General features: G+C 41.1%; 1 protein-coding gene across 1 annotated transcript in view; it reads left to right on the forward strand.

Moving 5' to 3' along the window:
- Positions 1-17309, forward strand: part of LOC139756226 (uncharacterized) — a 252544-nt gene that overhangs the window by 102542 nt on the left and 132693 nt on the right. Inside the window, exon 16 of the mRNA XM_071675383.1 lies at positions 2628-2794. Coding sequence (XP_071531484.1) covers positions 2628-2794 — 167 coding nt within the window. The remainder of the gene's footprint in view (positions 1-2627; positions 2795-17309) is intronic.

Raw genomic sequence — 17309 nt, forward strand, 5'->3', positions numbered from 1 at the left:
CAGAGCATTGGATTGGGGAGGAACAATGTGGCTTCAGGAGTGGTAGAAGATGTGTGAAAGAGGAGTATGCTTTGAGGAATGTATGAGATATATGAAGAGAATGAGAAGATTTGTGTTTGGCGTTTATGAATATGGAGAAAGCTCAGTATCGATGCATTTGTAAGTTGTTACAAATATATGGTACAGGAGGAAAGCAATTAGAAGCAGTGAAGAGTTTTTATCAAGAGGAAGGCATGTGTGGAATTAGTTAGAAAGGATGGTGTGGTTCTAGGTGATAGTGGGTCTGTGTCAGGGATGTGTGGTGTTACCATGGCTGTTCAGTTTGGTAATTGATGAGGGAAATGAATGTGAAGGTTTTGGGAAGAGGAGTAGGCCTCCAGTCTAGTAGGCATGAGATTGCTTGGGAAGTGAGTCCGTTATTGTTTGATGTTGCCAGTGCTGATGGGAGATTTGAGCTAGAAACTGCAGAGGTTGATGACTGAGTTTGGAAGAGTGTTTGAAAGTTGAAAGTAAATGGGAATAAGAGCAAGGTTATTAAGTTTAGCATTTGAGACCGACAAGTTAGTTAGGGTGTGGGTTTTATTGATGAAAACTTTAAGGAAGTGAAATGTTTTAGATACCTGAAAGTTTACATAGCCGCATATGGAACTGTGGGAGCTGATGCGAGTCATAGGGTGGGAACAGGGACAAAGATCATCTGAGTTCTTGAGAAATGTGTAGAAAGGGATGTCACTATCAGGGAGGTTGAAAATGGCATGTTTGAAGTTATAGTAGTCCTGATGGGTTGTAGATGAGAATGTATGACTGAGGGTGATTGTGTTGGATTTGAAATGTTTGAGAACAGTATATGATGTGAGGAGGGTTGATTAAGTGAAAATGATAAGGCAAGAAAGAGGTTTGGTATTAAGAAGTGCATGGTTAAGAGAGCTGAAGAGGATGCTCTGAAAAAGTTTGGACTTATGGAGAGAATGAGTAAGGAGAGGTTGACTGGGGGGATGTATGTCAGAAGTAGAGAGAACAAGGAGAACAGCAAAACCAAATTCAAGATAGAAGGGTGGAGTGAAAAAGATTTTGACTGCTCAGGGCCTGAACATGCATGAGGGTGTAATGCAGGCATTGGATAGAGTGAATTGAGGTGATGTGGTATACAGGGGGTTATATGCTATCATTGGACTGATCTAGGGCATGTTAAGTAGCATGGGGAAACAACAGAATGGTCTGTGAGGCCATTGTGGATAGGGGATGTGGTTTTAGAGCATTATAAGTGGCAACTAGAGAGTAAATGTGACTTAAGGAAGCCATTTCATCATCTGTTCTTGGTGCTACCCCACTATTGCATGAAACAGCAAACATCCATAACCAGGCTTGGCAGACCTATCCTTGGTTTCCCACAACTTCTTCATATGCCCTGGTTCTCCCCATTAAAAGTAATATGTTAAAAAAGATAAGTTCATTGGTAATGATATGTAAATTATTCAAATTGGATATGTGGATGCATATGGGATATGTGAAATTATGCCTCGTAAAAAACATAAATTGTGCATTGTATTTAGGTATATGTAGAATGATATCACACCTGGAAAAACCCTGGTCATCATATACTATGCTTCGATAAATAATGCCAGCCAGAGCTAGCCTTTATCAATACAAAACCCTCCTACACCATTACAGAGGAGAATGTATTATCTTTTAGAGTGTATTCTTCAATAACACATGATATATAGATACTCTAAGGGGACTTTTTTTTTCACACAGGGAATACACATAACAGAAACCTTATACAATGAAAGTTAATGCTTCCAGAACCTTAGCCTCTTGTTCTACCCATGTTTGAGTCAGAGGTTGTTAGCTTCAGGAAGTTTCAGATGTACTGTGATCATGTTGTTTACAGCAGATTATAATGCACCATGAGAAGCATCATATACGATAAACTCTGCAGACATTGTATAGACATGATGTTGGAATAGCAAACCAGATTAAGTAAGGAAGGGTGAAGTTTGAGGTAAATATTGAACCTTCAGGATTTTTTGATGAGGGGATTGATGTCATTTTGAAGTATTTTGTTATATTCATTTATCATACTTAATCACCGTCCCTGCGTTAGCGAGGTAGCACAAGGAGACAGACAAAGAATGGCCCAACCCACCCACATACAGATGTATATACATAAATAAATGCCCACACACACACATATAAATACCTGTATATTTCAGTGTATACATACACATACATACATAGACATATACATATATGCACATGTATATATTCATACTTGCTGTCTTCATCCATTCCCATTTTATGAATAGATGATGAATGGACATAGGAAGAACTTACCAACATGAGTAAGGAAAAGGTTTAGAAAACATGGATGAAAACATTAGATAACTTAAGATTAGCAGGAGTAAGTGAAAAACAAAGTTAGGGGAGTGTTTCCAAGTATGTTGTTAGTGAAGGCAATGACATTCCCAATAACCACATGTTTAAGTTGCTCCTGGAGTAATAGTGAAAATATTTTTTATTGAATTTATGAAGATAAAACTTCATAATATAAACTTCATGATATTGATAACATGTAAAGGGAATTTTCTACAATATAGTAAGCACTTTCTAACAACATACTAAAACAGGTGGAGACTTCAAAAGTGCCGTAAGAAGAGAGTCAGGCGGCCACGAATAAAATGGCGACAGCGTAATTGTGTCTGTGAGCCGGATCTGGGTATGGGCTACCTGGTGAAGTTAGACTCAGCTGAAAGACGCAAGCAGAGGATATTTCTGAAAAAGCACGTCACTCAAGGTTTGTTATGTCAAACTTATGTTCTGTAATTACCAAGCTGTTTGGACAACATTCTCAGTGTGACTTCACCAGTTGCAGAATGTAAATTTTGTCACATTGTTAACTAACAAAGAAACACTGATATTATCAATGTTTCAGACATCCAGTGGATTTTGGGAGCGGGGGGCCAGAAATCCTCCCCTCCTTGTATTAACTTTCTAAAATGGGAAACAGAAGAAGGAGTCACGCGAGGAGTGCTCATCCTCCTCGAAGGCTCAGAATGGGGTGCCTAAATGTGTGTGGATGTAACCAAGATGTGAAAAAAGGAGAGATAGGTAGTATGTTTGAGGAAAGGAACCTGGATGTTTTGGCTCTGAGTGAAACGAAGCTCAAGGGTAAAGGGGAAGAGTGGTTTGGGAATGTCTGGGGAGTAAAGTCAGGGGTTAGTGAGAGGACAAGAGCAAGGGAAGGAGTAGCAATACTCCTGAAACAGGAGTTGTGGGAGTATGTGATAGAATGTAAGAAAGTAAATTCTCGATTAATATGGGTAAAACTGAAAGTTGATGGAGAGAGGTGGGTGATTATTGGTGCATATGCACCTGGGCATGAGAAAAAAGATCATGAGAGGCAAGTGTTTTGGGAGCAGTTGAATGAGTGTGTTAGTGGTTTTGATGCACGAGACCGGGTTATAGTGATGGGTGATTTGAATGCAAAGGTGAGTAATGTAGCAGTTGAGGGAATAATTGGTATACATGGGGTGTTCAGTGTTGTAAATGGAAATGGTGAAGAGCTTGTAGATTTATGTGCTGAAAAAGGACTGTTGATTGGGAATACCTGGTTTAAAAAGCGAGATATACATAAGAGCGTTATTGGATTACGTGTTAATTGACAGGCGTGCGAAAGAGAGACTTTTGGATGTTAATGTGCTGAGAGGTGCAACTGGAGGGATGTCTGATCATTATCTTGTGGAGGCTAAGGTGAAGATTTGTATGGGTTTTCAGAAAAGAAGAGTGAATGTTGGGGTGAAGAGGGTGGTGAGAGTAAGTGAGCTTGGGAAGGAGACTTGTGTGAGGAAGTACCAGGAGAGACTGAGTACAGAATGGAAAAAGGTGAGAACAATGGAAGTAAGGGGAGTGGGGGAGGAATGGGATGTATTTAGGGAATCAGTGATGGATTGCGCAAAAGATGCTTGTGGCATGAGAAGAGTGGAAGGTGGGTTGATTAGAAAGGGTAGTGAGTGGTGGGATGAAGAAGTAAGAGTATTAGTGAAAGAGAAGAGAGAGGCATTTGGACGATTTTTGAAGGGAAAAAATGCAATTGAGTGGGAGATGTATAAAAGAAAGAGACAGGAGGTCAAGAGAAAGGTGCAAGAGGTGAAAAAAAGGGCAAATGAGAGTTGGGGTGAGAGAGTATCATTAAATTTTAGGGAGAATAAAAAGATGTTCTGGAAGGAGGTAAATAAAGTGCGTAAGACAAGGGAGCAAATGGGAACTTCAGTGAAGGGCGCAAATGGGGAGGTGATAACAAGTAGTGGTGATGTGAGAAGGAGATGGAGTGAGTATTTTGAAGGTTTGTTGAATGTGTTTGATGATAGAGTGGCAGATATAGGGTGTTTTGGTCGAGGTGGTGTGCAAAGTGAGAGGGTTGGGGAAAATGATTTGGTAAACAGAGAAGAGGTAGTGAAAGCTTTGCGTAAGATGAAAGCCGGCAAGGCAGCAGGTTTGGATGGTATTGCAGTGGAATTTATTAAAAAAGGGGGTGACTGTATTGTTGACTGGTTGGTAAGGTTATTTAATGTATGTATGACTCATGGTGAGGTGCCTGAGGATTGGCGGAATGCGTGCATAGTGCCATTGTACAAAGGCAAAGGGGATAAGAGTGAGTGCTCAAATTACAGAGGTATAAGTTTGTTGAGTATTCATGGTAAATTGTATGGGAGGGTATTGATTGAGAGGGTGAAGGCATGTACAGAGCATCAGATTGGGGAAGAGCAGTGTGGTTTCAGAAGTGGTAGAGGATGTGTGGATCAGGTGTTTGCTTTGAAGAATGTATGTGAGAAATACTTAGAAAAGCAAATGGATTTGTATGTAGCATTTATGGATCTGGAGAAGGCATATGATAGAGTTGATAGAGATGCTCTGTGGAAGGTATTAAGAATATATGGTGTGGGAGGAAAGTTGTTAGAAGCAGTGAAAAGTTTTTATCGAGGATGTAAGGCATGTGTACGTGTAGGAAGAGAGGAGAGTGACTGGTTCTCGGTGAATGTAGGTTTGCGGCAGGGGTGTGTGATGTCTCCATGGTTGTTTAATTTGTTTATGGATGGGGTTGTTAGGGAGGTAAATGCAAGAGTTTTGGAAAGAGGTGCAAGTATGAAGTCTGTTGGAGATGAGAGAGCTTGGGAACTGAGTCAGTTGTTGTTCGCTGATGATACAGCGCTGGTGGCTGATTCATGTGAGAAACTGCAGAAGCTGATGACTGAGTTTGGTAAAGTGTGTGGAAGAAGAAAGTTAAGAGTAAATGTGAATAAGAGCAAGGTTATTAGGTACAGTAGGGTTGAGGGTCAATTCAATTGGGAGGTGAGTTTGAATGGAGAAAAACTGGAGGAAGTGAAGTGTTTTAGATATCTGGGAGTGGATCTGGCAGCGGATGGAACCATGGAAGCGGAAGTGGATCATAGGGTGGGGGAGGGGGTGAAAATTCTGGGAGCTTTGAAGAATGTGTGGAAGTCGAGAACATTATCTCGGAAAGCAAAAATGGGTATGTTTGAAGGAATAGTAGTTCCAACAATGTTGTATGGTTGCGAGGCGTGGGCTATGGATAGAGTTGTGCGCAGGAGGATGGATGTGCTGGAAATGAGATGTTTGAGGACAATGTGTGGTGTGAGGTGGTTTGATCGAGTGAGTAACGTAAGGGTAAGAGAGATGTGTGGAAATAAAAAGAGCGTGGTTGAGAGAGCAGAAGAGGGTGTTTTGAAGTGGTTTGGGCACATGGAGAGAATGAGTGAGGAAAGATTGACCAAGAGGATATATGTGTCGGAGGTGGAGGGAACGAGGAGAAGAGGGAGACCAAATTGGAGGTGGAAAGATGGAGTGAAAAAGATTTTGAATGATCGGGGCCTGAACATGCAGGAGGGTGAAAGGAGGGCAAGGAATAGAGTGAATTGGAACGATGTGGTATACCGGGGTTGACGTGCTGTCAGTGGATTGAATCAAGGCATGTGAAGCGTCTGGGGTAAACCATGGAAAGCTGTGTAGGTATGTATATTTGCGTGTGTGGACGTATGTATATACATGTGTATGGGGGGGGTTGGGCCATTTCTTTCGTCTGTTTCCTTGTGCTACCTCGCAAACGCGGGAGACGGCGACAAAGTATAATATAATATATATAATATAATATAAGTCTTAGAATCAGTATTGTAGGCAATTTTAAGACCCCTCTTCTGCTGTACCATTTCTTCTGCAAATATTACTTCCTTAGGAAATTTCAATACTTTTGTCAGAAATTTATTGTTGAGATTGTAATTTTACCACATTAGGCCATGGTTAGATTAGGTTGGGTTAGGTTTATTAGTTTAGGTTTGGTTTGAATTGTTTTTCCAATGATTTTTGATGTCTTTTGACTTGGTTCCTAGTGGGGGTACCCCATTATCATGGGATAGAGGGAGATATCTCAAAAGGTATTGAATTGTGGTAGAAATAAGTTCAGAATCATGCAGAACACATCAAAAACCATCAGAAAAACGTAATTTCACCTTCCAAGCAGGCAGATGTCCAAAATGGTAAACATCTATGTATACATAATAGACTGGGATTTGTTTGCCAGATTTCTACTTTTTTGTGGAACTTCTGATTGTCTGAAATTGGAGAAAGTTAAAACTCAGGTGAATTACATAGATAGTACATTTGTATTGTAGGCCATTGTTTAGTGGGCATAGATAGTGACATTTTGTTTTTGTAACAATTGAAATTTAGGATACAAGCTTGCCTAATGACATGTGAAACTTCACCGTAGCAACAGATATGAAAAGCGCCATACTTCATATTTTTTATTGATGAAATATTCTTTTAATCTGATTGTGAAAGTCAGAACTCCAGTGAATTATGATAGTGCATTTGTAATGCAAGCACCTGTACGTACAGTGGGTTCAGATAGTGATATTTTGCTCTCGTGACAGTTGTGAATTAGGATACAAGCTTGACTAATGACACAATACCTCATAGTTGCAACAGATATGAGTAAAACTATACTTCATATTCTGATGTATTAAATACTCCTTTAATCTAATTGTGGAACATTGTGGGATATTTTAGGGTATTACCTTAACGTTCTCTCTTTCCACATATTCTTCATCACTCCCAGAACCTTCGCCCCCTCCCCCACTGTGTGACTCACTTCCGCTTCCATGGTTCCATTTGCTGCTAAGTCCACTCCCAGATATCTAAAACACTCATCATGCATTTTGTAGTGATCTCAGGGCAAAATACTTTTCAAATTGGATCTTACCCAGTAGCAAAATGCATTTCAGTTTGTATTCCACCCATTGGCAGTCATGTTGTACACAAAAAGATGTCACCAAATGCTCAATCTCCCCATTGTTTGTCATAGTATGTCCTTCCTTCAAAGTAAGTTTTGCCATTTCTGTATGGCTGTCAGGAATGATAAGGATACTCATGGGAGGACAAAATGTAAGGCTATCAAACAAGATTTGAAATTAGAGATGTGTTGGAGGTTTGATAATGGCCTGAACCTCATGGCTTTAGCCAAATCCATGAGTCTCACTCACTCACTTGTGACCTGTATTTGGAATAATATACTTGAAAGATCAAAATTTTTGTCTGGCATTCCAATAACAAGCTTGTGTGAAGGCAGAGTGATGTGTGGGAACAGAGAACATTTTGTACAGTAAGTCTCTGGATAGAAAACCAGAATTAAAAGAACTTGTTCATTATAACTATGATTATCAAGGAATACCCCATGTCACTGTTTGATGTTTTAATTCTCTCAGTGCTGTTGACATCAGTCTACCACTGTGTAGCAAGGTCTGATGAATTTCAATCTACTGACTTAATTTCCAACTGCAAGTTGAATTCTGTGCACATTGTAGGTTCTGTTATTTGGCCATAGATGGCAACTCTCACAAAGAATTAGTTGATGGAGATGACAGGAGGCCTCTAAAACCTGCTAGTGACCACAGTGAGCGGTTGTGTTCCTTGTCTAGCGACTCACCATGTCTGTGGTATGCACCACTTCCCATTGCACCCACCATCATTGTCCTGGATTGGCCAGTTTGGTTCATTTGTTTTCCTTAATCTACAAATCCTTCATATTGTATCATTAGAAAAGGAAAAATTGTTTTACTGGTTTTTCTCTCTATTCATATAGAAAAAGTTATGAAAGGTAGATTGAGAACAGTTAGATCTGAACTCATATAACAAAAAAAAAATCGTTATATTTTCACTTTTGTGTAAATAAAGAGATTTAGAATTTTTGCACATTAGAGAGGCTGAAAAATTCATGTTTCAAACTAAAAGGATTAGATAAAAGAAAAGCAAAACTTCTGAAACAAGTAAGGCCAGGTATGGGAGGTTTTAAGATGTGTCTGGGTATGCATAATGTCTATATGACTGGGGAGGCTGCTAGTGCTGAGGATAAGGCAGCAGAATAGTACTCGAGTATTTACAGAGAATTGTTGAGGAAAGAGGTTACATACCTCAACAAATGTGTAATATGAGTCAGCCTGGCTCACTTTGTAAAAGATTTTTTAATGCTGAGGGAAGTTCAAAGCTTAAGCTCTTGCTAGTATTTGATTCAGAAAAGCCTATGACTATAAAGAATTGGTATTATTTGTGATGTTTCATTCTAACTTGAAGGCTTGGGTTATCCAAACTGTTATTCACAAGTGGTTCATTGGCTGTTCTGTCCATTTCTAGAGCATCACTATGGCAATAGACATTCAGTCAGTGGAGCACAGTTTAGTCTTGATAAAGCATCAGGCAGTCACTAACGCTTTACTGAGGTGAATGCCGGTATTAGGGTGGAGTTTTTCTTAAAAACTCTGCTTTGCTACAAGTCAGGTGATGAGTGGTATGATTTTGAAAACTTTCTTTACAAGATATAGAAACCTATTGATGGAAATGTTTGATTTTACAAATAAGGAGCAAAATTGATTAGTGATGTGTTGTATGGTCACCAGTGAAATGGTTTGAGTTACACACTGAGAGAATTCACAGGCACTGTACAAGCAAAATCTATTTATTTATTTATTTTATTTTGCTTTGTCACTGTCTCCCACATTAGCAAGGTAGCACAAGGAAAAACCTTGAGCTTCATTTCACTCAGAGCCAAAACATCCAGGTTCCTTTCCTCAAACATACTACCTATCTCTCCTTTTTTCTCATCTTGGTTATATCCACACTCATTTAGACACCCCAATCTGAGCCTTCGAGGAGGATGAGCACTCCTGGCATGACTCCTTCTTCTGTTTCCCCTTTTAGAAAGTTAAAATACAAGGAGGGGAGGGTTTCTAGCCCCCCACTCCCATCCCCTTTAGTCGCCTTCTACGACACGTGAGGAATGCATGGGAAGTATTCTTTCTCCCCTATCCCCAGGGATAGGATTTGTATGAAGCATTTATGGTTCTGGAGAAGGCATATGATAGAGTTGATAGAGATGCTTTGTGGAAGGTATTAAGTGTTTATGGTGTGGGAGGTAAGTTGCTAGAAGCAGTAAAAAGTTTTTATCAAGGATGTAAGGCATTTGTACGAGTAGGAATAGAGGAAAGTGATTGGTACCCAGTGAATGTCACCTTACAGGCAGTTGTGCGTGATGTCTCCATGGTTGTTTAATTTGCTTATGGATAGGGTTGTTAGGGAGATGAATGCAAGAGTTTTGGAAAGAGGGGCAAATATGCAGTCTGTTGTGGATGAGAGGGCTTGGGAAGAGGGCTTTTGGAAGTGAGTCAATTGTTGTTCGCTGATGACACAGTGCTGATGGCTGATTTAGGTGAGAAACTACAGAAGCTGGTGACTGAGTTTGGTAAAGTGTGTGAAAGAAGAAAGCTGAGAGTGAATGTGAATAAGAGCAAGGTTATTAGGTTCAGTAGGGTTGAGGGACAATTTGATTGGAAGGTAAGTTTTAATGGAGAAAAACTGGAGGAAGTGAAGTGTTTTAGATATCTGGAAGTGGATTTGGCAGCGGATGGAACTATGGAAGTGGAAGTGAGTCACAGGGTGGGGGAGGGGGCGAAGGTTCTGGGAGTGTTGAAGAATGTGTGGAAGGCGAGAACATTATCTCTCAGAGCAAAAATGGGTATGTTTGAAGGAATAGTGGTACCAATAATGTTACATGGTTGTGAGGCATGGGCTACAGATAGGGTTGTGTGGAGGAGGGTGAATGTGTTGGAAATGAGATGTTTGAGGACAATATGTGGTGTGAGGGTTTGATCGAGTAAACACTGAAAAGGTAAGAGAGATGTTTGGTAATGAAATGAGTGTGGTTGAGAGAGCAGAAGAGGGTTTGTTGAAAGTTTGTTGAGGGTTTGGTCACATGGAGAGAATGATTGAGAAAGAATATATATATGTGTCTGAAGTAGAGGGAACGAGGAGAAGCAGAGACCAAATTGAAGGTGGAAGGATGGTGTGAGAAAGATTTTGAGCGATCGGGGCCTGAACATACAGGAGGGTGAAAGACGTGCAAGGAATAGAGTGAATTGGAATGATGTGATATACCGGGGTCAACGTGCTGTCAATGGATTGAACCAGGGCGTGTGAGGTGTCTGGGGTAAACCATGGAAAGTTTTGTAGGTCCTAGATGTAGAAAGGGAGCTATGGTTCGGTACATTACACATGACATTTAGTGAGTGACTGTGAACGGATGTGGCTATTTTTGATTTTTCCTAGTACTACTTTGGGTGTGCGCATGCGGGTGTGTGTGTGTGTGTGTGTGTGTGTGTGTGTGTGCTATTTTCGTATTTGGCAGGGTAGTGACAGGAATGGATGAAGGCAGCCAGAATGAATATGTCTATGCTTATATATGTACATGCCTGTATATGTATGTATACTTTGAAATGTATAGGTATGTATGTGAGCGTGTGTTGGAGTGTATGTATATACATGTGCATGTGGATGGGTTGGTTCATTCTTTCGTGTGTTTCTTTGTGCTTCCTCGCTAACACAGGAGACAGCGACAAAGTATAGAAAATGAATAAATATATATATCGAGGATGTAAGGCATGTGTATGAGTAGGAAGAGAGGAAAGTGATTGGTTCCCAGTGAATGTCGGTTTGCGGCAGGGGTGCGTGATGTCTCCATGGTTGTTTAATTTGTTTATGGATGGGGTTGTTAGGGAGGTAAATGCAAGAGTTTTGGAAAGAGGGGCAAGTATGCAGTGTGTTGTGGATGAGAGGGCTTGGGAAGTGAGTCAGTTATTGTTTGCTGATGATACAGTGCTGGTGGCTGATTTAGGTGAGAAACTGCATAAGCTGGTGACTGAGTTTGGTAAAGTGTGTGAAAGAAGAAAGTTGAGAGTAAATGTGAATAAGAGCAAGGTTATTAGGTACAGTAGGGCTGAGGGACAAGTCAATTGGGAGGTAAGTTTGAATGGAGAAAAACTGGAAGAAGTGAAGTGTTTTAGATATCTGGGAGTGGATCTAGCAGTGGATGGAACCATGGAAGTGGAAGTGAGTCACAGGGTGGGGGAGGGGGCGAAAGTTCTGGGAGCGTTGAAGAATATGTGCAAGGCAAGAACATTATCTCGGAAAGCAAAAATAGGTATGTTTGAAGGAATAGTGGTTCCAACAATGTTATATGGTTGTGAGGCGTGGGCTATAGATAGGGTTGTGCGGAGGAGGGTGGATCTGTTGGAAATGAGATGCTTAAGGACAATATGTGGTGTAAGGTGGTTTGATTGAGTAAATAATGAAAGGGTAAGAGAGATGTTTGGTAATAAAAAGAGTGTGGTTGAGAGAGCATAAGAGGGTGTATTGAAATGGTTTGATCACATGGAGAGAATGAGTGAGAAAAGATTGACAAAGAGGATATATGTGTGAGAGGTGGGAGGGAAAGAGGAGAAGTAGGAGACCAAATTGGGGGTGGAAAGATGGAGTGAAAAATATTTTGAGTGATCAGGGCCTGAACATGCAGGAGGGTGAAAGATATGCAAGGAATAGAGTGAATTGGAACAATGTGGTATACCGGGGTTGACGTGCTGTCATTGGATTGAACCAGGGCATGTGAAGCGTCTGGGGTAAACCATGGAAAGTTTTGTGAGGCGTGGATGTGGAAAGGGAGCTATGGTTTTGGTGCATTATACATGACAGCTAGAGATTGAGTGTGAATGAATGTGGCCTTTGTTGTCTTTTCCTAGCGCTACCTCACGTGCATGCGGGGGTAGAGGGGTGTCATTTCATGTGTGGCAGTGTGGCTATGGGAATGAATAAAGGTAGCAAGTATGAATTTTTTTTTTTCATACTACTCGCCATTTCCTGCATTAGCGAGGTAGCGTTAAGAACAGAGGACTGGGCCTTTGAGGGAATATCCTCACCTGGCCCCCTTCTCTGTTCCTTCTTTTGGAAAATTAAGAAAAAAAAAACGAGAGGGGAGGATTTCCAGCCCCCTGCTCCCTTCCCTTTTAGTCACCTTCTATGACATGCAGGGAATATATGGGAAGCATTCTTTCTCCCCTATCCCCAGGGATGATGAATTATGTGCATGTGTATATATGTATGTCTGTGTATGAATATATATGTGTACGTTGAAATGTATAGGTATGTATATGTGCGTGTGTGGATGTGTATGTATATACATGTGTATGTGGGTGGGTTGGGCCATTCTTTTGTATGTTTCCTTGCACTACCTCGCTAATGCGGGAGGCAGCGACAAAGTATGATAAATATATATAGAATATGTAGCATTTATGGATCTGCAGAAGGCATATGATTGAGTTGATAGAGATGCTCTGTGGAAGTTATTAAGAGTATATGGTGTGGAAAGTAAGTTGCTAGAAGCAGTGAAAGGTTTTTATTGAGGATGTAAAGCATGTGGACGAGTAGGAAGAGAGGAAAGTGATTGGTCCCCAATGAATGTCGATTTGCGGCAGGGGTACGCAATGTCTCCAAGGTTGTTTAATTTGTTTATGGATGGGGCTGTTTGGGAGATGAATGCAAGAGTTTTAGAGAGAGTTGCAAGTATATAGTCTATGGTGGATGAGAGGGCTTGGGAATTGAGTCAATTGTTGTTCACTGATGATACAGTGTTGGTGGCTGATTCAGGTGATAAACTGCAGAAGTTGGTGACTGAGTTTGATAAAGTGTGTGAAAGAAGGAAGCTGAGAGTAAATGTGAATAAGAGCAAGGTTATTAGGTTACGTAGGGTTGAGAGACAAGTTAATTGTGAGGTAAGTTTGAATGGAGAAAAACTGGAGGAAGTGAAGTGTTTTCGATATCTGGGAGTTGATTTAGCAGTGGATGGAACCATGAATGCAGAAGTGAGTCACAGGGTGGGGGAGAGAGTGAAGGTTCTGGGAGCATTGAAGAATGTGTGGAAGGTGAGAACGTTATCTCAGAGAGCGAAAGTGGGTATGTTTGAAGGAATAGTGGTTCCAACAATGTTATGTGGTTGTGAGGCATGGGCTATAGATAGGGTTGTGCGGAGGAGGGTGGATGTGTTGGAAATGAGATGTTTGAGGACAATATATGGTGTGAGGTGGTTTGATCAGGTAAGTAATGAAAGGGTAAGAGAGATGCATGGTAATGAAAAGAGTGTGGTTGAGAGAGCAGAAGAGGGTGTATTGAAATGGTTTGTTCACATGGAGAGAATGAGTGAGGAAAGATTGAGAAAGAGGATATATGTGTCAGAGGTGGAGGGAATGAGGAGAAGTGGGAGACCAAATTGGAAGTGGAAGGATGGAGTGAAAAATATTTGGAGCGATCGGGGCCTGAACATACAGGAGGGTAAAAGGCGTGCAAGGAAAGAGTGAATTGGAACAATATGGTATACTAGCATCAACATGCTGTCAATGGATTGAACCAGGGCATGTGAAGCGCCTGGGGTAAACCATGGAAAGTTTTGTGAGGCCTTGATGTGGAAAGGGAGCTGTGGTTTCGATGCATTGCACATGACAGCTAGAGACTGAGTGTGAACGAATGTGGCCCTTGTTGTCTTTTCCTAGCACTACCTCGTGCGTGCGCTTGGGGAGGGGGGTGCCATTTCATGTGTGGCGGGGTGGTGAGTGGAATGGATGAAGGCAGCAAATGTGAATATGTACTGTGTATATATGTATATGTCTTTGTATGTATATGTATAGGTATGTATATGTGCTTGTGTGGGCGTTTATGTATATACATGTGTATGTGGGTGGGTTGGGCCATTCTTTTGTCTGTTCCCTTGCGCTACCTCACTAATGCAGGAGACAGCAACAAAGTATGATAAATATAAATTATATATATACGTAGACTGAGACATATCCATATATACTTATTATTTATATTTTTTTTTATTATACTTTGTCGCTGTCTCCCGCGTTTGCGAGGTAGCGCAAGGAAACAGACGAAAGAAATGGCCCAACCCCCCCATACACATGTATATACATACGTCCACACACGCAAATATACATACCTACACAGCTTTCCATGGCTTACCCCAGACGCTTCACATGCCTTGATTCAATCCACTGACAGCACGTCAACCCCGGTATACCACATCGCTCCAATTCACTCTATTCCTTGCCCTCCTTTCACCCTCCTGCATGTTCAGGCCCCGATCACACAAAATCTTTTTCACTCCATCTTTCCACTTCCAATTTGGTCTCCCTCTTCTCCTTGTTCCCTCCACCTCCGACACATATATCCTCTTGGTCAATCTTTCCTCACTCATCCTCTCCATGTGCCCAAACCACTTCAAAACACCCTCTTCTACTCTCTCAACCACGCTCTTTTTATTTCCACACATCTCTCTTACCCTTACGTTACTCACTCGATCAAACCACCTCACACCACACATTGTCCTCAAACATCTCATTTCCAGCACATCCATCCTCCTGCGCACAACTCTATCCATAGCCCACGCCTCGCAACCATACAACATTGTTGGAACCACTATTCCTTCAAACATACCCATTTTTGCTTTCCGAGATAATGTTCTCGACTTCCACACATTCTTCAAGGCCCCCAGAATTTTCGCCCCCTCCCCCACCCTATGATCCACTTCCGCTTCCATGGTTCCATCCACTGCCAGATCCACTCCCAAATATCTAAAACACTTCACTTCCTCCAGTTTTTCTCCATTCAAACTCACCTCCCAATTGACTTGACCCTCAACCCTACTGTACCTAATAACCTTGCTCTTATTCACATTTACTCTTAACTTTCTTCTTCCACACACTTTACCAAACTCAGTCACCAGCTTCTGCAGTTTCTCACATGAATCAGCCACCAGCGCTGTATCATCAGCGAACAACAACTGACTCACTTCCCAAGCTCTCTCATCCCCAACAGACTTCATACTTGCCCCTCTTTCCAAAACTCTTGCATTTACCTCCCTAACAACTTGTATATATTCATACTTGCTTGCCTTCATCCATTCCCAGCTCCACCCCACCCCACAGGAAACAGCATTGCTACCCCCTGCTTCAGTGAGGTAATGCCAGGAATACAGACAATAAAGGCCACATATGTTCACGCTCAGTCTTTAGCTGTTACTGTTATGTATGCTATGAAATAAGAAATCCTGATCAGATATTGGTGACTTATAAAACTGAATGCAAATTGTTGCAGGATGATTATACAGATATGAAATGAAATGGTTATAAATGGAGTGAATGATTCATGAAGCAAAAACAAAATTGTGCATGGATGCTAGAGAGTTCATGCTCGACATATCTTCATTGCACTGAATGCATGTAATTACATGTTGACAGAAACTAATCTTTTCTTTTGTGAATCATGCATTCTTTGGATATCAGATGTACATTTGGTTATTTGTCGTAAGGTAAACAGTGTTGGGCAATCACTTTTAATACATCAAAAAAGCATAAATAGAAATAGTCAGTAGGAACATTAAGTAGGGGCCTCTGAAAATACTGCACTAGAGCTGCCCTCTGCCAGTGGCCTGTTTAGGGTTAGGTTAAGAAGTGGCATTGGAGTTCACTAGTTATGGAGACTCTATTATTGTGGCCATTTCCTTGAGGGAGCTCCAGGTAGTTACAGACATTAGAGATATAGATAGAAAGAATTTTGATGTAGCCACCCTTTGTCCCTTTGATGCTATTCAGCCTTTGAGGCATGGATGTCACCCCAACTTGGTCTTCAAGTGTTATCCGGTGTTCCCATGCCTCTAATGTTTTAACAGTGACCGTAGCATGGCTGCAGTGGTTATCCTAGGGCATGTTGTTTGTCATGGTTTTGCAGATGTGCTTGACTGGGTTTACGCTTAGGGTTTTGGATGAACACAGTAATAGTGTTATTGCTCCAAATTGCTTCATCTGTCTTCAGGCTCATTAATGTATCTGTTTTATCAGTACCTTCCCCCAACATCCAGCAGCCATATCTAAACATACATATTGGCACCTCAACAAAGCTGATTGGAATAACAGGAAAATTCTTTTCTGGCTTTCCTTGGGTAAATTACTATCTCTTATGTGGTGATGCTTCTGTCTCCACCAGATGCATTGCTGAAGTTTTTGTTGCTGGAATGGAAGCATTTATCCTCTCTTCTACCAAGATGACCTCCTCTTCCAATCCATGGCTCAACCATCCCTGTTCTGTGGCCATTCAGGCAAGGGATTGGGCATATGGGACTTGGAAACTCTCTTTTCTATGACTTCCTTTCACCATTTATCAATGCCAGTAATCATAACAAGTACATTATCAGTGAGGCAAAGAGTTCCTTTAATTAAAGGAAGTGCAATAATCTTCCCTCATCATCCACTGAAGGTTTTTTCAATTGTCTTTACCTACATGCACCTCTAACAACTTTTGTCACTCTACTTTAACTTCATTTTTCCATTCTGACATTACTGTCATTGTCTTTCCCATAGACAAAGCAACTCTTTCATTCCCGTTTTCCTCTAACTTGAATGACTCTAACATTCTTTCACCTGTTGATGCTCTTCTTACGAACCCTATGCCCTTTCCTTTAATCTCTTTTCAGACTGTCTGAATAGCACTTTCCTGTCTCTGGACCTAAGCAAGGGTTTTGGTCTTGATGGCATCCTTCTCCATGTACTGAAAGAGCATGCCTTTGAACTTGAAACTGTGCTTACTCGTCTGTTATGTTTTTGTTTAAAAACCAGAACTTTTCCTTCTTAAATGCATGGATTAGTACATCCCATCCTCAAAGAGGGTGACTGTTTCAACTTCCTGTTGCTTTTACAACTACCATTCCCTAAGTAAGTTGGTTTTAATTGCATAGGAGAAATGAGAGATGCTGCTGGTGGAATTCTTAGATCTAGGAAAGAAAAGTGAAATTCTTATGTGAGAAGAAGCCAAACAAGGAATAGTGCATTGCCCCGTTTGTGGCCACGGGAGAGGGCGGGTGGCAA

This window comes from Panulirus ornatus, chromosome 21 (genome assembly GCF_036320965.1).
Source record: "Panulirus ornatus isolate Po-2019 chromosome 21, ASM3632096v1, whole genome shotgun sequence".
In the NCBI taxonomy this organism is placed as follows: domain Eukaryota; kingdom Metazoa; phylum Arthropoda; class Malacostraca; order Decapoda; family Palinuridae; genus Panulirus; species Panulirus ornatus.